At 39.4% G+C, this 24,754-nt stretch overlaps 1 protein-coding gene across 1 annotated transcript; it reads right to left on the bottom strand.

Moving 5' to 3' along the window:
• On the bottom strand, positions 1-20,704 carry frzb (frizzled related protein). Its single transcript, XM_084908170.1, has 8 exons — positions 20,287-20,704; positions 12,414-12,662; positions 7,518-7,553; positions 6,745-6,804; positions 6,251-6,316; positions 3,927-4,131; positions 3,549-3,612; positions 1-2,797 (listed from the first exon to the last, which is right to left on the bottom strand). The coding sequence occupies exons 1-8, from the start codon at positions 20,489-20,491 to the stop codon at positions 2,753-2,755; spliced, it is 930 nt and encodes a 309-aa protein (XP_084764296.1). The 5' UTR covers positions 20,492-20,704; the 3' UTR covers positions 1-2,752.
• Between the last annotated feature and the right edge of the window lie 4,050 nt (positions 20,705-24,754).

The following is a 24,754-nucleotide window of genomic DNA, read 5'->3' on the forward strand; positions in this document are numbered from 1 at the left end:
AAAACAAAAACAGACACACTCCAGCTTATCTTGTCTAAATCATGTTTAATGGTTCACACTGCTACAAGAAGTCCAGAATTCAACATATCAGGGTGTTAGTACAGAGTAGTGTGGCACTGAGTGTTAGTGTGTTTACATGAACAGGGTTACTGTGCGATAATGAGAATACCGTTTATCTGAGGCTGTGTTCAGACAGCAGCAGCAGCAGCGAATTGCAGTTCAATTAAAAAAAGAAAAGAAAAAGACTTTGCTCTGATCACATCTGTCAGAGTAGGGACAGCACAGGTGGAAATGGTAACAGTTTGGATGGCTGCTGTGACAACAACAACAAAAAAAAGTTTTTCAAATGACTTTAAAAGTAGAGGTGATGCTCATACATTTTTCAGATGTAAGAGATTAACATCCAAGGAAAAGTCTGCCAAAGTCTGCAAAGCCTGCCATTCCTCTGAGAAGAAAACCACAAAACACACACACAAAAGGGAATGCTTAAGGCAAATGACGCCAACTTACCTTGGTCACACAACCAACAGTAGAGTATTTTTATTGTCAATCTGTGCAAAAGCCATTATTTTATATGCTTCATCATCATTATATCCATTCCCCAGATTTTGTGGCCAACCCAACAGCACATTCTGTCAAGGTAATGCACTTCATGTGTGCTACATGTCAGTATATAGTACTTGAATATCATAATGGGAATACGTTTTTACTTTGCCTCTTGCACAAAGTCAATGGCTGCGTCCACAGATAACTCCAATAAAAGCCTAGAGTTTAGTCACAACAAAAATAACGTGTTACAAAGTCCCTTTTTTTAATATCTACCTACAATTTTAAACGAGAACTGTTAAAACTGGTTAACCATTCAGTTTTCTAACATTTCCAACATGATTTTTTTTTAATTATATTTTTGGATTCTACTCAGTTAGCTTTGGATGATTCTCAGCTCAAGATAATCTTTATTTTTCTTGGCCTTAAAACAGTGCAGTCTATTTTAGCTCCCTTCGCATGCCATTCAAGATCACCTTCTTCTGATTGGCTGCCCTTCATAAATAGGTTTGGACATAATGTTGGTGGGGCTTTTGTGCTCCACAAGAGATATGTACCAATACAGGATCCATGTAATACAGATTAATATTACCGAATTTAAGAGAAATGTAACAAGCACACATTTAAGGACTTTTTGTCTGCCATCGTGTGTGTTTTCTGACTCGCGACTGTCATTTTATGAATTTATCACATATTGATAATTTTTTTTAGTCAAATGATGAAAGACCACTTGCAAATATAAAAAAAAGACCTGCAGTTTTATGGCCCACAGTTGGCTTTCCCATGTATTGAGATGTGCATGTAAATGTATCAATATTTTTGGTGCAGAACGTCCAGTTTTGGATATATCAGCCATAGAAACATTGACACTACCAACACTACAGTTCAGCCGAGGGTGACGCCATCAGCGTTTACATCCTGTCACGAGCAGACGCAGGCATCCTTATGCATGGTGATATGGTGGATTACATTTTATTTTGGGGTGAAGTCCCTCTTTAAGTTACGGTCACATTCCTCTTCTATTTAAAATTAGAAGAGGAAGAGGAAAAAAAAAAAAGTCTTTATTGGTCACGGTGTGGGTCGCACAAATATAGTACTAATTTTTAACAGGTACCAAAACAGTAAATTCATGTTAGAATATGTTTGCTGGTCAGATTTGAGGGGAGAATAAACATTTGTTAAACAAAAGCATAATGGAACTGATGTCCTACATCTGCCCCCCACCCCCATAATGCCCACGTAAACCATCAGCCTACAAGAAATCATAATACTGAATGCCATATCAAAGCAGTAAGATTTTTGGTTTTATTCTTTACGTACAACTGCTTTAAAAAAAAGGTTATAAAAAGCTTTACAAAATGTTTAAAAATTTGTTATTCATGTCTAACAAATTTGCAAAATGTGAATTTTACAGGCAATTTTAAAAAGGGCTTTTCTTTTATTTAAAACAGTGCCACACAGAGTTTTGATAATTTGTATCTCTTTATATGGTTGTTAGTCTTCAACTTGTTATCCATATCTTTGCAGTCATTTACTGTCTTTTTACACATCTATGTGACTGTTTTGAAGCTCTTTGCAGATTTTAAAGTTGGAATTTGCCAAAACAGAAGGCTGTGACCTGTGCTCATGAGGCCCATTCAGTAATCCATCGATAACTGGATCTAATGATATTCAGGAAAACAAGTTTCTGCTGCTTTCTACTCACACTGCTGTCTGAACAAAGCATAGATATCCACGTTTCATTTTCTTAGGAGCTCAGTGGAAGGCAGGTCATGGCTACAGATGTATTCAAAATGTCCAAGTCCAAATGGCTTTTGTATCATTCAAATGTCGTCCATCCCATCACCATGGTAACATGGCCAACATCCAGGATTAATAAAAACTGTAACCATGAAGAGGAGCTGTGTAGGCAACACAGCCACCGCAGGGGGAAAAAAATAAAAAATAAAAGTACATGGCTGCACGCAATTTTAAGCTCCTCCCTCTTAACTGAGTGCTTTAGGTGTACACACACACACACACACACACACACACACACACACACACACACACACACACACTAATTGATGTTTGTGCAAAGGAAGTAAATGACAAAACGGACTTCAAACAGTGGCAGATGAAGAGATGAACTACATTCAGCTACAACAGCCTGTAATAGTGCAATATCTACACACACACGGTCACACGCACACAAAGTCAGAAGATCTCAGTGGCGACTCTGAATTTTCCTGTGCAGCATCTGGTTCCATCTCTGGACAGAAGGAAAGACAGAAAAGTGAAATGATGATCAGCCCCATCTTTGGAGACAATAATCAACTAAAAATACAATCCCTAATAAAGATCCTTGGTTGCTGCTCTTCACCATTGGATTGATCACTATCGCTTTCAATGTTACTTTTCTAGAGAGGCTACTACCATCAATGTATTAGTCACTGATCGCAAAGTGTGACAGCATTGTAATCATTTATGCTCAAGCCTATGGCGACTGACTTGCTGCAATCTTCCCCTAAATGATACACGTTCAAAGAAAACAAAAAAGGTAGTAAAAACAGAAAACAAAGCAAAACATGAATCTTTCTTTTTAAAAGGTTTCAGCAGAGCTGTTCAGTTTTTCCAGCTGTTGAAATCTCCCTCTAAGTCTCTGGGGAATCCCGATGCTCCTGCTCTGGTACATTTCAAACATTAACAACACTACAGTGCGCTGAGCAGTTTCGGTGCACGCTGCCATGTGCAATGACAATGATGGGCGCGTGTTTCACCACAGTCACAATGCCAAATCTTCAGAGTGTGAGAAAACAAGAGCTGCAAGCCTACTCCAAAGAAAACTGATAATTTATTTTAAATTGCTGACTCAGTTTTGCCTGAGTAGTAATTTGCTCATAGTTGGCAGAAGATGGGAAAAAAAAAAGAAAAGAGTTGAGAGCAAAGGGTCTGAAACCAGTCAGCACTAGAGACTTTCTATTTTAACCCAGAACCAAAATCAGGTATATTTAACTACGCACCTTGACCTTCCTGCCAATTCTATCCTTCCACTTCTGAGCAATGGACCTGTCAATCAGGAGCAACCTGCAAAGACAAAATTTTAACAATGTTTGGCATAGTTTAACAGCCAGCAAAAGAAGAAACTAAAATACGACTTTTTTTTAAAAAAGGAAAAAAGTAACATTTGGCTCTGATCAATAATTTATCACAATAGCACCCTGCAGAGCAAAGGGGCAATCGGAAGCTGTCTCAGAAAGTCTGACAGCATACTGGTTCTACGAGTGAGATTTTTCTCTAGATAAAGCACGGGCCCAGTCTCAACAAGTTCTGGACTTCTATCTTACCAACTTCTTCTTGTCAATAACTATATTATCAGTTATATCTTCCACTGCCCATACTTTGAGGTTTCACCGTCCTCGTAGCCCATAATGATGTAATCTTCTCCAGGAGTCAGCTTAGGACACAGGCAGGAGGATGAGTAGTAGAGTGTCAGCGTCATCTTGGGAATGTTGACCAGAGAAGACTTGATCACCTCCTTCACGTCCACCACAGCAGTGGGCTCCAGACCGCGATTCCTCACGTCCTTGACCCTTGCTCTGATCACTGCAGAACAAAGGCACCAGCATGGAAACTGAATATGAGATATTCAGAAATTCCTCTTACCAATGCGCACCAACCCATAAAAACACACCCTTTTGTTATGTTTTTTTAAATTCCTGGTTTAAGTGTGAATCATTATTTAATTTTTCTTGGCCTGGTACCAGACCTTATTAAACACATGCATACCACATTTTACTAGTGAAAACTTTACTGGACAGCACAGCGTGGGTAAGGAAGCTAATGGCATTGAGCAATTTGTCCAAGTCAGCAAGCAAGAAACTCAAACACTGACTAATGAAGCCTGTATGCCTGAAAAAAAAATTAAACTGCGGGGAACTTGAGTCATGGAGGGTAGTTTGACTTTGGATATCAATGCTAATGCTGAGCTATCGTTTTTCTGCCTAATGTTGGCTAATGTTAGCTACTGTAATACTAGCATCAAAGCAACTGCAACCCATCTTACATTGGAATATAGCTACACTGTACAAATCTGGCCAAGTTATAGCTAGCTAGCTAACTGTATCATTTTTGCTAACATTATCACTAGCAAAATGCAAGTGGAGACAGTCATATAATGGTACAAATCAAAAGATATAAAACTGATATATGCACTTTCTAAACAAATAACCAGCTCAGGGCAGTTAGACAGCTAGCTATGACTTGGGTAAGTTGACCTAAACGTTACAAAGCTATTAAAGATACATTTAATATTATATATCAGGGGCTAACATGACCAGGACTCCAACTGGCATGTAGTATGCAACATATGTGGTGTTTGCATGTTGATGATATATAAGTTCCCAACTTTTCTGTTGTGCATTTTAGTTTTTAAAAAAAGACTTGACATGCTCACATTAGAAAATCTCAAGCGCTGACACATGAGGCTAATAGGGAGACAGTCAAGAAACTGATCTTCGAAAAAGCCCTGTGGCCTATTTTTCACAATTAAAACGTGTTTATTAGACTTACTGATTACAAACCCGTTACTTCAAAAGTAAAAAAAAAAAAAAAAAGTATATATTAATCATCCAGCAGCACCAGCCCAGAGCACGGAATTTGCTAAACTGTCATCCTAACAAAAACAAACCTATGCAGAAGTCTCAGGGTTAACATACCAAAGAATGCAACTAACGCAGAAAAACAGACATCACTGTAAAGCAAAAAAAAAAGAAAAAAAAAAAAAAAAAAAAAAAAGGAAGAAGAAGAAGAAGAAGAAGAAGAAGAAGAAGAAGAAGAAGAAGAAGAAGAAGAAGGCCACTAAACGAGGAAATGGAAGCTACACAGATGGATGAGAAGTAAGCAGAACCAGCACGGCAGGTTGGATTCCAGTGTAATATCAGAATCAGTGTTAATTAGCAAAGGGAGAATGCAAGCAGTAAGATTTATAAAGACCACCTTGTGCACTCTGGCATGCTACCAGGTTTACTAAACTCCTCTGTTTCAATTATATCGGACGATTTTGAAAGTGGGCTCTTGTTTAATGATTGCTTGGAAAAAAATAAAAATCTAAAAGCTTTCCCAAATGGATTTTGTGGCCAAAAGCATTAGTGAGGACCACATGGAAATCTCTGCTGGATTTGCCAAATCAAGCCTGCGTGCTGTATTCATCAGGAAAAGCCTTTCTGGCCTCAAGCATTTTTGTCTCCAATTTATTTCTAGTTGGAGCACAGAATTGTTTTAGTTTTATATTCAGGGAGAAAATATCTGTGTACGAGGTTGTTAAAAACCTTCTTGCGGTTAAGGTATAAAGCAAGTCAAGTACTGATTTTACAGACTTGTGAAAAGGAACAATGGGATTACTCAGATCACATTACTTTAAAGACACTGGTTCATTATTAGTGTCACCAATAGGATCTGAGCATCAAATATGATACAAGATTAGCCACCTGATGAAAGCTGAACAACAAATGACACTCTCTCTCCATAATATAGGCTTTTCCAGGTACTAAACATGAAAAACAAGATCCCAAAATCATCTCAGAGCATCCTATCTGACTTGTATCTCAGTAAAATTATACACACATATATGTGAAAATGTGACCTCAAATAAATTATGCATTTACATTAAGTGTAAAAAAGAAAATAAAAATAATACTTTAAACAAAAACTTCAGATGACTCACCATAGTTGTAGTTGTTCTTCTCATAGGTTCTCATATTCATTCTGACTGACTTACATCTGCATCTATCTATGGACACACAAATTACAACTTTTCAAATAAGCACTGACAAAGGAAAGTTTCTTCCAAGCTCCATCTTAAAAATCCACATTTCCCAGTTAAATTTGCAATGCCACGTTTGAGTGAGCCAAGAAAGATCATCGTTGCAAGTTTAAATCCACTCAAGATTGTTGCTTGTCTGAGGGCATCTATGAATTTGGTTGTTCTTAAAACATGGACTGATATGACACATTCAAATTTGTTTACTTTCGTGGCCATTTGGACAGCACTCAGCATAGCTGTTGCCTCATGTTACCCATTTTTATACTTCCAATTGGCCAAATGTGGTCTGACTGTAACTATTAAGCTACACTCAGGGCCAAATATAAATATTATCAATACCACTGGTGTAGAATGATGTAAACTACACCAAAGGTCGGACATTAGACAGAAGTTACCTCCATCTGGTCCTCTGCAGTGAAGGTTGTTTGAGTCCATTGGGAAGTCTGGACTGGATTCTGTCAGGGGAATCAAACCCAGGAAAGACACGCTTTTTAGTAAAGTATTTTAACAGGTTCATAGTTAATTCATACCAGTGGTTTTCAAACTTTTGGGGTGGGACACAGAGATCTAGATCCCATTGTGCTGACCTTTTACCCATGTTGAACTAATTTTAAAATTGGTGTGTCAGACTTTCCAGCTTCTGAGGTGCGGCAGAAAACGTTTGACAACTACTGACATCGGGTAGTCCAGTGGTCAGAAAAAAAATGCAGTTGTTTCCACATCCAAATAAATACACACACACACACACACACACACACACACACACACACACACACACACCACCGTTTGGTGTAATCTGGTTGTGAGGCCTCAAGGTCAGTTTTATTTTAACACAACCAGTCATTGATTAATGATCATATCCTGGATAATGCTGGATGGAATAATCCTTCTGACATGATGAATGAAAAAAAACAATTATAACATTTAGTAAAGATTTTATTCAATAATGACCCAGAATGAGACTGTGAGCCCCAAAACCCAAGTGTTTACAGATATAAGGGTCATTTTCACAGATTTCATAAGACTAGAAGTTTTTTTTTTTTTTGCAACCCTCAGGTGTTGCCCCCTACTGCATCCTGTAGGCTTAAGGCTTTGCTTTTTAGGCCCTGGAAGATATTTTACATACAGACCATGTTAAGAAAATGGAAATGTTAAGGTTTAGCCTTACCTGGGTTACACCTGGCTGGGTCCTGGTGGTATGGATCTATGGATCAGAAAGATGGCAGTCAGAAATGAAAGAAACTTGTTCTTTTGGTTCGTGATTAAAAATGGTGGTCTTATTGGAATACAACTCAAACAGGTGGATCATTGCGCAGTGTCAGTAATGCACAAACTGCACAGAACAGTCATTATGACTTTGATATTCACTACTTCACACCCAAGCAGGCCTGAGCCTCATTCTGCCTAACAGAGAGGTTTCTTTCTGTTAAAAGGGAGTTTTTCCTTTTGTGTGTGTGTTTTAGCAGCATCATAATTTTGTTAATGTTGCTTCAGAACCAACAGGGGAAGTTTACTTTCAAAAGCTTTTGAGAAAGCACTGAAAGACAGTTTGGATAAAAATGAACCTTTTCACAAAAGTATATTTTTATGAAACTGAAAAAAAAAATAGAAATTGTAAAAACAATGAAAATAACAACAACTATTATTATGACGACGACAACTTTATACCCAAACCTAAGTCATCATTACCCCATTGGTTGTCACATGACATGAACTGCAGTTTGAATGTCCATCTCAGTCCGCTTCCTACACAGACTTTGTTGCACATTATCGGCTCTCGTCGACTTTCTGAAGCTGTTGTGGGAGTAGATTTTGGTCTTTTTTGCCTAGTTGCAAAGCTATGACATCACCACAATGTGATTAGTCAGTTGCAATAAAAGTTCCAAGAGCAACATTATTTATAGTGTATGAATACCAACAGCATTGCATATATCCTCAAGCCTTAACCTTTTAACCAAGGCACCGTCGACTAAAGTGAATAGCCCTCAGTTTGTTTTGCTTACCCTTTGAGTCAGACATCTGTTACATGTGTAAAGCGAAACTTCCTCCCTTTACACAGAAAGGAGCCAGTAGAGGTTGCTTCAAGTAGGGGGTTTTGTAGTGATATTCAACTGGAAGAAGAGGCTGGAAATTTGCGTCCCACCTGACCAGAAAAATATTTTCAACAAGAAGCTTGTGATCACTGTTACCATTGTGATCTGGACCTGGGCAAAATGGATGGTTAGACCGTCCTGGAGGTTGTGGGAAAAGGTCCAGAAGGAGGGAAAATTAACTTTGGAGATATGTGGGACTTCGGATTTCTTTATTATTATCATTTTTTATTTATAAATGCTGCCTCCTGCAAGGTACATACAGGCAGCACCCTTCTATAAACCAAACTGAATATTTTCATCCATTTCATTCATCTATCTCATCAGAAAGAGCAACTGTGGAAAACGTCAATTTTTCAGAAACTTCCAAAGTTGCTCTGTAAAAACAGGCTTTAGCCTTGGCATCTGTATCGATAAGCCAGGTTCTTAATACAGATCTGAGATGCTACAATAACTTTCTATCTGCAGGGTTTCTGCACCCCCCCCCCAAACAAACAAACAAACAAACAAAAAAACCCAACAAGGTTAATAGGCCAGTCATTTTTTTCCTCCTTTTCCCCCTGATATTGTAAAAACTAGATCATTATGGCAGATTAGCACATTAGCCTGTGGTGTGGCATTTAACTGCTCTGGAAGAGGTGAACTTAAAGAGATCAGACTTAAAAACTGCCTGAATGCCTTAGCCAGATTGGCCAGACAATTGCCAATACAGAGATATGTATTGCAGTTACCAATTTTGTAGGTTTACAGTTTGCCACCCTGGCGGCTGCTGTGCTACATCTATATAAGTCTATATGAACCACCTTTTTAAGGTCACGTCACAGAATCTCAATCAGATTCAGGTCAAGACATTGACTAGGCCACTCCATAATCTTAATTTTGTGTTTCTTAAGCCATTCAGAGGTGGACCTTCTGCTCCTTTAGGATGTTTTGGTAGACGGCATTGTTTTATTTACCACAACAAGTCTACCAAGTCCTGAGGCAGCAAAACAGCCTCAGACCATCACACCATGACCACCAAATTTTACTGTTGGTAAGTTGTTCCTTTTCTGAAATGCTCTGTTACTTTTTTACGCCAGATGTAATGGGACAGACACCTTCCAAAAAGTTCAACTTTTGTCTCGTCAGTCCACAGAGGAATTTCTCAAGATGTTTTCTGGCATAGCTGAGACAAGCTCCTTTGCTCAGCAGTGGCTTTTGTCTTGGAACTCTCCCACACAAGCAATTTTTGCCCAGTCTCTATCTTATGGTGGAATCATGAACGCTGACATTTACTGAGACAAGTGAGGCCTGCAGGTCTTTGGATGCTGTTCTGGGGTCTTCTGTGACCTCTTGGATGAGTTGCTGCTGCACACTTTTTCACATTAATAATAAACACCTTAATTTAGAAACTGCATTTTGTGCTTTCTTGTGTCATCATTGTCTAATATCTAAATGTGTTTGATGATCTGAAACATTTAAGTGTGACAAACATACAAAAAAAAATCTGGAAGGGGGCAAATACCTTTCCACACCACTTTATGTGCAGCTCTACCCAAAAAACAATAGAGGATAGGGAAAAGAGCTATGTGGGGTGGCATCCAATCACGGGAAAAGCATAATACACTGATAATGACCTGGGAATTAGCTTTATGGTACAAGTCTCTGTTCTCATGCATCCATGAACCTCTAGGCGTGCAAAGGTAACTGGGGTTGTGAGCTGGTGTTTCAATACACTGACAAACTGCAGCTGCTTCTAGTTGTAGACATACTTCTGTAAAGCAACATGCAGACCAGAGTCCCACAGAAAATCACTGGAATGACTTAAATGATTCACCCCGACAGAGCCTCAGCAAACCAACAAATTACACCAAGGGAAAATCCCAAAGCCCCGCTGAGCCAAGCCAAGCTGGGGCAGAACAGAGATATGTGGGTGTATCGTTATGGAGGTCAAGGGGATTGAGATGAAGATTTTTTCTGGACCTGCTGGTCCTGGATCTGTTTGAAGGAGCAGAGGACAGTGAGGGTTTTATTGAGTGTAAAATGAGTGGGCCTCCTGTATCAAGGAGCTCTTTGTGGGAGTGAAGTTGGACAGGGAATGACTCATGTTATCTGAGAGGGAGCAGAAACAAACTGCTGAGAGTAGTATAGCATGATAGAAAACACTGATATATACTAAAAATTGCAGTGAGCGATCCTCGTCGGAGTTAGCCTCCATGTTGAGACTCTCGGGAGGAAAAAAAAGAAAGAGTGCAGTTCATACCATTTAAGATGTCACTGGTTTTACTATGCAAGAACTGGAGTACGAGTCATTTTCATGTTGTCATAATTCACTCTTAAAGATATCATACATGGTATTATTTATGTGGATCACCTTTGCTATGGTTATTGCCAATGTATATATATTGTACTATTGTAAACCTACAATAACATGGAGAAACCCCAACAATCAGATGAACCCCTTATGAACAAACACTTTGGTGACAGTAGAAGACAAAACTCCCTTTTATCAGAAAGAAACCTCCAGCAGAACCAGGCACATCTGCTGGTCATGGAACATAGCTGCTCTTTATGGCACTTATGTGACTAATCTGCAGAGTCATTTTGTTACTTAATTACACATTCAAAATCAAAAGTTGTGTTGAAATTGACAGAATTCCTAAAAATATCCTGAAACTATGTTAAATAATGAAAACCCAATGTTTTAAATTAAACTCAAATGCAACAAATCAGTGAGACTGAAAAATGTTTTAGAAAGTGCACGTTTGTGTTTAATAGCAATGAAGGGCCATCACGTGAACAAGCTCCCTCTTTGTCTTCACAAAGAAAAATATTTGCTCTTTTTGATTCAGAAAAATCTCAATAGTGAAGCAATATCTGTATTCTGAGGAGACACTCAGAATATCTTTGGTGAAAAAGGCTAACCTTCCAATGCAGATGGTCCTTTCATTACTACAGACACTATGAAAGATGGATGTAGCTTTCAGGTCTGAAAAATAGAAACCAATGCAAACCAACTTAAATCTGTCTTCTTTTCTACAAGGGTCGACCATTGTGGTGTTTTAGAAATCTGCAGGAAAATTGGCATCAGCCCTGACCTGTATGAACACTTTTCTGAGTTTATGGTTTGAGTCTCTCATTCTGAGTGATATCGAATAAAACGTCATGTCCACTTTGTAATTTTGGTCATTCTAAGTGTGGGAAAGGCAGGATTATCAAAGTCACCCCTTTCTTATCACATCTGGTCTCAAAATACCAAAAAGGCAATGGCAGAAGCAATCAGGGGCTCATGTTACTGTAGCTACATCCATCTTTCACAGTCTTTGGACATGCTGACAGACACTGGTATGTGGTATTAGTAAGAGTTTAGAGCCTGGTACATTTTACTTAGCGCCTCCAGTGGTCAAATACATGAATTAAACAGTGTCTGGCTTCAAATAATCATCTTATGAACTTTTTGTTCACAAGCTGATGTTAACTGTCCAAAAAGCTCAATAAAGATTACATTTTAAATTTGAATCAATCATTTGGTCATGCTCACTCACACCTTCATTCAGGACCTCTAAAAAGGAGCTGATTTTAAAGTTTTTTATGTTGTTTATGATGTTTTTAATGTTTCTGCACTTCAACCAGAGTCACTGAACAGCTTCCTGTAACCATCCTTTTACTGTCTCTTGTACTTTTAAATGAAGGACATCCTTCAAGTACCAGCATGAACATTAGCATTGGAAATAAGTCTTATTAGTTATAAAAATGGTGATTACTCGCTTAATATTTTTTCCCCCTCTTTGGATTTTGTGCTTTTTTTAAAAGATTTTTTTAATAATCTTTGTCAACGTCAACATCATTTTGTGATGGTGAAACAAAAACAAAAACCCCCAAAACAAAACAAAACAAAACACAGAAACATAAGAACAATTTCCAGAATTAGGCTGTCTCAGGTCAAAATTGGCAGCCACACATATAACAGCAATAATACAAACGAATGAGTGTACCTGGTCCGTCTGCCTTGACGATGGCCTCAGGAGAGATGCAGACTCCACGGTCATAGAGTGGCAGCTCGCTGCAGGCCAGGTTGTCGGGCCAGCTGTGGTTGTAACGCTTCATCACCGGCTCACAGCCGAGCTTCGCCCGCTCGCACACTGCCTTACAGGGCTTGATTGGCTCATGCTGGAAGTCAATAGTACAGATTGGCGCGTACATGGCACATAGGAAAAAGAGCAAATCCGGACTGCAACCAGTACCTTGAGGAAGAAGGGAAACACAGGTTATATGTGCAATTTCACTAGAGAGCATAAATGATGAGCTGCTGAAATGACAAAATAAAAATCAGTGGGGTGGCAGCTATTGAATTTAGTCCACCCGCCCTGGAGTCACTCCCCCGCCCACACCAGGTGTATCATGTACACCTGGTGTGAACTCTTAAGCCATTGTACTGTTTTAAGTAGAACTTGTGATTTTCCCAGGTAAAATAAGGTCAGTGTAGTTCCCCACTCTCACTCTGTGTATATGAGTTCCATGTACACCCAACACCCTCCCTCCATAAACTCAATACTTTTGTTAACAGAGCGTCCAAGCAATCAAGTGGTATAAAGACATTTTTCCATGGATTTGTATATAAAGGCAGAATCTGTGGAAAGATGTCTTTTTGCAATAAAAATAGCTGCAAATAGCTCTAAATACAGATGTTTTGCTAGAGGCAGCTTTAGTCACAATATTTATGGATTACAGCCCATATGTCTAACACAGCAAATATGCAATGTTACTCAAGAAAGTTACACAATATCTTATATGGTTAAAATAAATAAATAATGAGGACAAATTGGAGCACTTAGGAAAATATGTTATGTACACCTGCAAGCATTAAAAAAAAACAGACATTTTTTTTAGCAAATGGTGTCCATCCTGGAAATATCTTTTTTATTTTCTTTTTAAATCCATGTGGTAGCAACACAAGTCATTGGTGATGCTGACTGGAAGCTACTGTGACTCCTACTCTGGAGAAAGATGAGGGCATCCAAAAGCTCGCTGCTCCATTTCAAACAGACCCATTAATAAAGTGACCTTCCACACTTTTCACTAATAGTGAGTTAGTTAGTACAATAACTCGTACTACTACCTAGCATTTTAGAGTTTCTATACAGCTGGGTGGGTGCTATGATGTTACTGATAGTGAACTTTATTTTATTTGTAAGGTTAGTTAGTAGAGTTGCCAACGGTCCTGTAAAAAACAGAATTGTCCTGCATTCAGAGAAAATATTATGCGTTTCGTATTGAGCTGAAAAGGAACACAGTTTGTCCCGTACTTCAGCTACAATGGAAAAAGACAAAGCTGGAGTTATTCTGCGTCTTTACGCTGTACAGCTGTTTCTTCTTCTCTCATTCTCTCCCCCTCCCTCTCCTTTTGCTACTTCAATCATGAAACTGATCAATGATCAGCTGATCGGCTTTTTTCTTGTTTGTTTATCGCCCACTTTGCACTAGAAAGAGGAAACCAGCGGATGTCGCGCTAAACAACAGCAGCACGTTTAAGCTTGATCAGCTGTTGTTAGAATTTATTTAATATTAATTTCTAGTATCAGTTGATGTTTGCTGGAGCCACAGCTGTAAAGCTGCTGGTCATGATATCAGTTTGGATATGTGGTGAGAGGGAAACATGAAGATGAAACCAGGAGATGTCCTTACTGAATCATCAGAGCTGAACAGGTGATGGAGAAACAGGTTTACCTTTTAGGTGACATGAATGAGTTGAAGGGAAGTTATGAACTGTTTCTGAGAGACAAATAACACCAGGATCCTTTTCTATGTAGCTGACAGCTGGTAACTGTGGAGGGGCGGGTCTAGCAAAGTTTTGCCAGGGGGCCAGGAAGGGCATTAACAGGGAAAGGGGGGCACAAAGAAATACTTTTCTTTCTTATTCTTGTTTAAAATTTCTAGCTTTTATTAAATAATTATCTGAATCTTTCAACCAAAGTTTTTATCTGACGTAAAATGTATAGAAATCATACATATGCCAACAAGACTGTACATCACTGTCACCACAGCGTTTGTTTTCATTCAAAGGCTTTATGGCTTTTCCTATAATACCTGGTGGGCCGGTCTCTAGTCAAAATGCCCGGGCCGAGTTTTTGTCCCAGTCCAGCCCTGGGCACGACCGGTTGGGGTGAGAAAAGGAAGACAGAGAGGTTGTTCTTCACCTTTTAAATGGTATTTCAGAATTACGTTACATGCTATGACCAAGAAGCTTTCATATCCACACTTGTTGTAGAAATATTTAAGGACGGTTGTTCAGTCTCAGCTCACTTAATTTGAGCCCTCTAGATAGACTCATGTCTTCTTCATGTCAGTGAAGACATGGTGCATTCAGGGACCCCTGGCTGAACAAACACTGGACTTGTACCATCTGCCATCCTGCTGCATGTTTCAAACAGGATGAGACCAGAAAGAGTTTAGCACTGGGTAGAGGATGGATCAGTGCTTTTATTGCAGAGTGGGTCTGAGGTTTGGCTGTACCACTTCACAGTGAAGTCACAGAAATAGCTTGAACTTGTGACCTCAAACTGCTTCCTGGTTTTTGGCCCAGAGCTCTTTCATTAGGACATTTTTCTGGTTAAAGCAGAGTCCTTTTTAACCACTTTTTAAAATCTTCATTCCGCCCACCTCAGCCAAGCTCAAAGTTCAGCCAGCACCTAAATGTATTTATTGAAGACAGACATGGATAAATCATGAACTAATATGGCAGGAAATGAGACTGCAGAAACCTCAAATAGTGAAGATTACTGATGAATGTGACCACATATGCAGTTATCAATGCTTGTCTCACATGGAAATGTGAAACGGTCGCTTATTACAAGTTAAACGACTGGGAGAAATGATCCGATTAGAGAAAAAATAAGAATGAACACGTATACATATTTCAAATTTAAATCTACATTAGCAAAGAATTCAAAATATGGTTGTAGAAATGGATAAAAGAATTTAAGTCAAACTGCTGGTTTGAAGTAAGAAAAAGGTTGGCTTTTACAACAAGGACGTTATTATACAGCCCTATTTTAAGGTATCTTATTCACCATTTTAAGGTAGCAAATTTTAGTATGCTAACACACCAATTAGTAGGAAAAATGCCCATAAAGTACAGCTCCTGAAACTTCTTATTTATTTTATCTATCTATCCATCCATCCATCCATCCATCCATCCATCCATCTAAAAACAAAAAGTCTTGAGCCAGTGCATATTTTGAAAGATTTTCTTTGCACATTGGCTACCTTTTTCTCTTCCACCACTGCTCTATCCTCTTTCCACCTCCTTACCTCATGTCTCATTACCTACACAGAGGTTGGGGCTCTAACACATGAAAATGTGCATAAACGGGCTTATTTATTCTGATGTTGTCACAGTTATTTGTCAATGGAATCTCACGTGATGACAGTGTATTCGCCAAGTGTGCAAGGATCCAACAGGCTAACAGCAACTAACAGCAGCAAGAAAGCAGCGTTTACTAACAGAAAAGGTCAGGAAATCCTCAACCACTCACACGAGTTGTCTGTCCCACAGCCGCTACCTTAGCTTCAATTAAGCACTTGAAACAGAATTCAGTTGACTGCAATATACTGACATCTAGTGGTGACATTTTACACACAGTATCTCTTAAATAAATAATAAAAGAAATCCAGCCTGACACAGAACCTGAGAGCTGAGAGAACCCTTCCACTGATCCATCTACTGCAGTTGTCCCCAATCCCAGTCCACGAGGGCCGGTGTCCCTGGAGGTTTTAGATCTCACCCTGGGTCAACACACCTGAATCACATGATTAGTTCATTACCAGGCCTCTGGAGAACTTCAAGACATGTTGAGAAGGTAATTTATCCATTTAAATCAGCTGTGATGGATCAAGGACACATCTAAAACTTGCAGGGACACCGGCCCTCGTGGACTGGGATTGGGGACCTCTGATCTACTGTTTGGCTCTTTGAGGCATCATCAGAAACGGTCTCAGTAGAAGGGTGGCTGTCAAGAACCCATCCTTAAGGAAAGGGAACAGAGCAAAAAAACTGAGGTATGGAAAATTACCCAAGGCCTGGACTGGAAATCAGTGGCAACAGGTATAGTAGAGTAATGAAGACTCTTTGAAGCAAAACATTTTAATTATGGAGTTAATATGTAAGGAGTAGGTCAGGAGAGAGGTACCCTCTGAAAGTTTGGAATTTATGGTTCAAACTGCTGTTAGTATGGATGGAGGAGATCAGCCAAAGTAACCAAACCAAACCTAACTGTGGCAGCCTGCCCAAACCTTTAATCAGAACTCATATTTAGTTTAGTTTATTTTTAACCAGACAGTGATGGCATGTGTAGAGAACGTGCAGGATTGAAAAAGCAATGTTACTTGCCAAATCCTACAGAGAGATAGTAATATTTGATATCCGCAGATATGCTCCGAGGCAGTTCCTGTTACAGTTTACTTAATAAATGTAAATTTCATGCATTTTGACTGAGGCGATCCTACTTCCACTGACCTCTATAATGACCTATTCCACTTGAGTGGAAGGAGAAAAGACTATCTAAATCTAATTTGCCTAATTTTATCGGTCTGATGGATTAGAAATTTTTACTTAACTGAATTACCACATACATCAAATGGTAGTAAAAATAAAATCATAATGAGGGGAAAAAAGTTAAAGCTGTTTTTTTTAAGGAGCTAACTAGCCTTGATTAGCAGCTACAGTAAAACTGTAACATTTCATGTGGTTGAACTACTTTTAAATCATATAATGCAAAACCAATGTAAAATCACCTGCAATAAAAATAACGTTTTTTGTTAACCTGACTTGCTAGAATATATATGAGTGAAATAAGTAGTGAGACTGTGCATTGCACCATGGCAATTTCAAAAGACAAAGAATCAAGAATAACTTTTTCTTTAATATGCAAAAGGAACCAATCCTATTTATTTCCACTGTGGGGCTAACTTATCAGGCAAACAGTCTCTTTGATGGGAGACTTTTAGATTTGGAGTTGAACTGTTATTATGTGTGGCTAAATTATTCCAGTTATCATTATTATTATCATTAGTAGTAGTAGCCTTAAAGGCACGCAAGCTAGTAGGGCGCGTTTTTACGTGAACTTAAGCACTGCACCGACGTTCAAGTGTAAAATGAATAAGGATTATTTTGTACTTTGAGCCACACAAAGCTACTCTCATGGAGTCTGGAAATAATAACAAAGGATCATATCAGTCCCCTTCAATGGAAGAATACATCCTATTATATCTAAGTAAAATTAACAGACCCCTTTATCTTAAACCCCCCCAAAAAAACAAAAAAAACAACAACTCCCATAATCCTACAGTTTTTACAGTTTTGCTCAGGATTTATAGCTCAACAAGCCGCGCTTAAAATGAAGAGAAGGTGGTCATTTAAAATAAATAAATAAATGAATAATAACTTCTGTGCCATTTTCCAAGGTTCTCATTATTCCTAGTTCTGAAAAAAGATTTCTGCTCAGAAAACGCAGCACTTTCAAAACTATATGTAAATGAGTGTTGTCGGTACAGACGGCCAAACTTCTAATATTTAGAAACATGAGGTCAGAGGTCTAAAGACTAAAATTTGCCAATTGGATGCAATAGGTGACCAGCTGATGTCTGCTGGCATTAAGGTCAGCTTACCTGCTAAGTGTGCTGACTCCACGGCCTGCCAAAGCTAAAACTTTTGAAAAGTGAAAGCCTCCAGGCAGGGTTAAGCAGGGTCAGAACTTGCTGTCAATTACTCCACTGATTATGTTCCTGATTGATTTTTATTTTTGCCTACAATTTACTACCAGACAACTAACATGGCCATCAAAAGTTCCCACAGTCTAAAGTGACATGTTCACAAGTCTTGTTTCTTCCTACAAAGCAAATGGACCAACATTTTGTTCACAGTGTTATAAAACAGAAAATGGAAAGAGACGAATTGTTTTTGCACTATTAGTGTGGTTGTATTGTTTTGTTTGTGCTCCTTGGTCATTCAGTTATATACCCTGAATATGGAAGAAAAACAGAAAAAGGATTAATTTAGCCGACTGATTAGTTAAAACCATGAGTGTTTGACAGCTTTACTAGAAAAATGACTTTTGCCTCAGATGCATTGTTGGTTGAATAAAAATATTTAGACTACCATCTTATTCAAAACTGCAAATAATACATAATTACGAAGATGTTTCCAACAGAAATGCCAGATACATGTACACAAGTTTGAACACTAACGCACTGGTTTAAAAATCAGTCTTTTGTACTACAAGCTTCTCAACCAGTTAAAAATGATGCCAAACGGGCTCATTTTCAAACTTTATTATACCGCAGGTATTTTCCCCAGAAAATGGAAACAGATTTTTTTCAAGAATTTTTTAGGAAATACCAGGAATTCAATTTCCAGTATTCAAACCAACTCATGCTATGATTCTTCACGGTCAACTGGCTGGCTAATTAGAAAAAAATGGAATGTCATCCCTTGCGGCGAAACAATTGAAATTCCTGTTTTTCCTGGACAACGTCCACAGCTCGGAGATCATTTCAGAATCTTGAACGCTCTTGTAACCAAATTCATGTGAACCCAAGAGGCTGAAAATGCTCAGGTTCCTCCTCCTGTAGCCAGCTATAATTCTGATGTGTGCTGTCTTGGATTAGTGCTACAGTCAGACCAGAAAGTGGGTTGTCACTGACCAACTGTTCAAAATATGGTTGCTCCATTACAGAGTACTGCTACAGCAGCCAAAAAAGAAAGGCAGAAAAAGGTTTCCATAATCTCTAAGTGAAGCGATGGTTTCAGTGATCAGACCAGATCCAGCCCTGCTCCACCACAAAACGTCCTGACATTTTTCCTGCAGATCTGCTGGGAATACTTGGCAGTAGTTAGTATTTTATTAGTTTATATTTGATTAGCATTTATTACTAGTCAACATCTGGGGGTGAGAGATCTAAGTCTGAGGGTCAGGTGGTCAACAGCTGATATAAAAATATTACTGAATCCCAATTACATGCATATTTAAGAAGAAAGAAGGTAAATAAAGCAAAGTAAAGCATTTGACACTGATTATACCTACCCACTGCTGTGCATATACTACTACTACTACTACTACTACTAATAATAATAATAATAATAATAACATAATAACAACAACAACAACAACAACAACCATCATCATCATTATTATTATTATTATTATTATTATAAAGACATCAATTTAGTTCATGATAACATTCACTAATCAGTATTTTGGGATGTGATCATCTGTTATTGCACAGAAGAAAAATTATTTTTATGGTTTCCATAAGTACATTGGAAGGTTGGAAATTTGAATATATCTGATTGGGGGCATATGTCCCCTCAAATATATATGATGATTACGGCCCTGGAAAAAACACTTGGTAATTTTAGAGAAGTGACCTATTCAAGTGTCTGTTCTTCACTCCACTTTCTGTATGTACATTAAAGCCTCCTTACTTTAATTTCATCATTTCTGAGTTATGTGCCAAATAACATTACAGAGATGTTATGATTGGTCAGGTGTTTATGTTAATGTCAGGGCAACGTGCAGATGATAAAAAGGTCATCCCAGGTTCTTTCAGCCTTTGCCCGACTTGTTAACTAATCTGTGTGCCCTAAAATAGCGGTTTAACTGCTTATTAGCGACTTCAAAAATCAAAAATCGTGAACAGTAAGTTAAAAATAAAGTTGTGGGGAAAACGTTTACATGTTTTCATGAGAATCTGAAAAACCACTGTGCGATTGCTTCTACGGTCAGTTAATTACACACCAGGTTCTTCAATGACTTAATTAACTGCCCAATTAAAAAAAGTTTATTAGGGCACTGAGGGGCAGTAACTCACCCAGCAGCCCCTCAAACTGCTCGATGGCCAGCACCGCGTTGTCCTGCGTGCTGTGGTGGAGATGGTTCGGCATCTTGGTCATGTTCCAGGGCATGGACCGGCACAGCGGGATCCGCACCGTCTCGCAGGACGCCGCCCGGACCGCAGCCGGCCACAGCGCGCAGGACACGGCCAGCAGAGACATGGCGAGCCCCAGAGAGAGCATGTCGGTCGGTTCACAGAGGGTATGGGGGCACAGTGAAGTGAGGGCAGCGCAGGTCCGTGCTCAGGTGAAGACTCGCTCATTCACTTCGAGTTAAATCCCAAATTAGACGCGATTTTCCTGCTGATTGGTGCTTTTCTGCTGCTGCCGTCCGGTCCGCAGACAGCGGGAGGGAGGAGCTGCTTTCTTATGCACACTTCAACCTCCTCCTCTTCCTCTATCCCTCCTTCTCTCTCCAGCTCCCCTCCTGGACTCGTCTCACCTCTCCTCCTCTCCTTTCCCCCTTCTTATCCTCCATACTAAAAGATAGATTCCTTTTAGATGAAAAGTCAACACGAGTAAAGCCGTGAAAAGCTCGTAGATGTGTGTGTGTGTGTGTGTGTGATTACATTTTACGAAATCAGTGGCTAGACCTCATACAGTTAACTTTAAGAGAAGGTAAGAGCGTGAGAAAAGTAAAATCTGTCTTTTTTTTAATATTAGAAAACACTTGAAGTGTTATCAACGCCATCTACTGCAGAAAGTGATGTCGTATCAAATGGGAAAATCCTTGTACCTGACCATTTTCAGACGATAACGCCAACTTTGGATTTTTTGCTTCAGATTGCTATCAGTATGTAGGGAGGACGCATACAGTGTGCAGCTGTCAGTAAAACACGGTGGAGGCTCTGTCATGGTTTGGACTGCATTACAGCTGATAGTGTTGTCATAACTGATGATATTATGAATGCAGATTTTGATCCAACATGCCTTGTAGCATGTGAATGGCAGTGGCTTCACCTTTCAACATGTCAGTGACCCCAAACACACTGCAGTAAAACCTTGTTTAAATACACATTTCTCAAACACTCTGTAAATATAGTAAAGGTACATTGGAATAGAGAGACACAACAGAACGCTATCAGGACCCAGACCTCAACATCATTGAAGCAGTGGTGGATCATCTTCACAGAGAACTGAACAAAAGGCAGGAAACGTCCAAAGAAGAGCTTTGAAAATCTTTCAAGAAACCTGGAGAACCAGTGCTAAAGACTACTTAAAGAAATGACAAGAAAGCTGCTGAAGAGAGTTCATACTATGTTAGAGAATAAAGGCGGTCATACCAAATGTTGACTTTTAGGATAGTTAAAAATGAACAAACTTTATTTTTGTCATACTGTCTGTTCATGTATGTTTGCATATGCTTCAATAAACTGCTGCAATGCCTCAAGACATTTGAATAGTGTCATTTATAACAATATCAAATTCAAACAAGAACAAACAAAGACAATTTCACAAACTAATCTATACTGATATAACTTTCTGAACCCAGGCATTACATTTCCTGCTATGTTTGGAGTTTAGAAGTCTCAAAGTGCTCTCTTTTGAAAAGTAACCTGTGACAAAAGCTATCATGTAGGCGAAGCAAAAATGTTTTCCTCTGAGGTAAAGGGGAATAGAAGCTGAAATGATTAAAAATAAAAAAATATGCATTTAAAGTACAAACACAGACACATCTTATCACAAAGTCTACAATTGATCAAGACTAGATTACAAATTGTCCACCGGAAGAAGTCTCTGTAAAACAGATTCTGTATCTGCATATGCAGAACAGACCATCACCAGTGCATGGGCACAGAAGCATAATCTTTATGAAAATTCAAAATGTTTACAATGAAAAGCTGAATAGAGTTTGATCCAGCTCTTTGGTGTGAGCTAAACTGTGACATCCCCTCATTTGTTGTAGATCAGAGGGTGGAGTGCTACATTATCATCTAAAGGCTACCAGGTTGAGTTAGAAAGCTCTGTGACTCTATGGACACTGTTAAGTAGTACCAAAGGCCATATTATTTGTCAGACAGCACCAAAGTCAAGCAAAGTGGCCACATCCCAAAGGAAAGAAAAACCATACAGTTATTATGAAGGAGAAAGTTAGCTATAGAGACCTGCAAACAGCCTGCTATAAAGTTTGAGATTTAAACATGAAAGTCTTTGGGGACTGATTTGCTTTTGGAGCCAGACCCACGTGGTCGTTTGAGGAACCACCTGGGTCACTGCACCTTTTTTTCAGCCCTGGGGGAGCTACGGTTGGTACTGCGAGTTAATGAAGTGTGTGGGAAAACAATAACAACAATACAGAAAAAATTCCAATAAAAATAGGGATTCCCTGTGGAATAACTAAAGGAAACAGAGAGCAAAAGTAGGACCCACACCTGAAATTAGCAAAAAAAACCCAAAAAACAAAATTTCACATTCTTTCACGTGGTTGTAGTCTTACTCTGTGCTCTTACAGTTGTTGCAAAGACAATCAGACACTTGATACGACCTGCTAACAGCAAGTACTGGGGACCTGTAACTGATTCAGTGGTTCACTGGCCGTCGACCTTTGACCTCCGCAGGCTTGTTGCATTGACAGCTCTGTTATTGGTCCAATAAAGCTGAAAATGACGCAGCAAACTACAGCAGTGTGTGTGTGTGTGTGTGTATGTGTTGACAGCAGTAATGGTTGTCAGATGTTGGAGGAGCTTCCCATGTTAGGGTTGAGTTACAGCCAGCACTCGCACACACGCACACACACACGCACACACACACAGACACACACACACACAGACACACGCACACACAGACACACACACACACACACACACACACACACACACACACACGGACATGGTCTCTCTGGGTTTTGTGACTCATGGATCAACAACCAGATAACTGAGTCAGCACTTTCCCTTCTATCCTTCCTTCATTCCTTCCTTCCTCCCTTCTTCCTTTCCACCCTCCTCTCACTATTGCTTCCTTCTTTTGCTTTCTCTCCCAAGTGTGTTTTTTTTTCTGACGTAAAACCCCTCTCGCATTTGGCAGGAAAATCTTATCAGAGGAATGAACACACACACACACACACACACACACACACACACACACACACACACACACACACACACACACACACACACACACACACACATTAACTGTTTCTTGCACAGTGAATGCACATTCCAGTGAAAGTGAAAAAACCCTGCTCATTTTCTCTCCTCTCCACTGTCTGAGAAGCAAAACAAACCTGCAACCTGACTCCGTTGCGTGAATGTGTGTTTGCACCTCTGTCCTTGTGGGATCCAGTGTAAGTTTTGGGACAGACCTCCAAAGGGGTTCAGGTTAGAATGAGGTTTAGGTGCGTGGGAATGCGCTGCTGTCACTGATGGTCCTCACAAAGATAGCCACACTAACATGTGTGCTGAGGGAATGAAAATTTCAGCCAAAAGAAAACTCTTTCTCTCCGTATGTGGACATATTCTTGGAAACTACCAGAAGCTTTTCCAACAAAAATAAGACTGCAGCTGTCCACACACACAGATGCGCGCACCGCACACATGCAAACACACACACACACACACACACACACACACACACACACACACACACACACACACACACACACATGGTACAAGGACTGAAAGTAATCTGGAATGATTACTGATTTTGCTACAGAGCCTGAAACTGGAGCTAAAAACGTGAGTATTGCCCTGAGGGTGGTGTTTAAGGAGAAGTCACGGGGGCGTTAAAGGAGAACTGATTTCACATCGCACTCCCATGACACTGTCAGATTCATGATGGATAGTTTTAAAAAGTAACTGCAGCAGAATCAGAAAAAGTGTCCTTTTTGCTTTCACATGATCTTCTTCCTTGTTGACAGCATTGCCTACATTACCCACAATGCAGTTTCATCTATCAGCGAGATTGTAGTCAAAGTCAAAGTCAAATTTATTTATATAGCACATTTAAAACTACAACTGTTGACCGAAGTGCTGTACATTTAAGACAATCAAAAATATAAAAACATCCAAGCCAAAAAATAAAAGTAGGTTTTCCGACAGGTTTTGAAAGTGTCCAATGTTGGGGAGGTCCTGATGTGAAGGGGCAGTTTGTTCCACAATTTAGAAGCAGTCACAGCAAAGGCCCGATCTCCTCTCTACTTTACTCTGGACCTCGGGACAGCCAAGAGCATTCGATCCGCAGACCTCAGTGATCTTGCAGGAGTATACGAATTTAAAACATCAGAAAGGTATGAGAGTGCTAACCCATGCAACGCCTTAAAAACAAATAATAAAATCTTAAAATTAATTTGAAAACTAACTGGCAGCCAGTGAAAGGATGACAGTATGGGAGATATGTGGTCTCGCTTGCGTATGCCAGTTAGTAACCGTGCTGCTGCGTTTTGGACCAGCTGCAGTCGGCTAACAGATGACAGACTAACACCAGAGTAAAGTTGCAGTAAACTGTCTC

This window comes from Perissodus microlepis, chromosome 16, assembly GCF_051167445.1.
Source record: "Perissodus microlepis isolate ML-2025 ecotype Zambia chromosome 16, ASM5116744v1, whole genome shotgun sequence".
Lineage (NCBI taxonomy): Eukaryota > Metazoa > Chordata > Actinopteri > Cichliformes > Cichlidae > Perissodus > Perissodus microlepis.

Coding starts and splice junctions, on each gene's coding strand:
- frzb (XM_084908170.1), bottom strand. CDS start 20,491: ATGCTCTCTCTGGGGCTCGCCATGTCTCTGCTGGCCGTGTCCTGCGCG. Junction 7,554..12,413: donor CGTCAAGGCAGACGGACCAG/GTACACTCATTC, acceptor TCTGATCCATAG/ATCCATACCACCAGGACCCA. Junction 3,613..3,926: donor GAGGACGGTGAAACCTCAAA/GTATGGGCAGTG, acceptor TTGTCTTTGCAG/GTTGCTCCTGATTGACAGGT.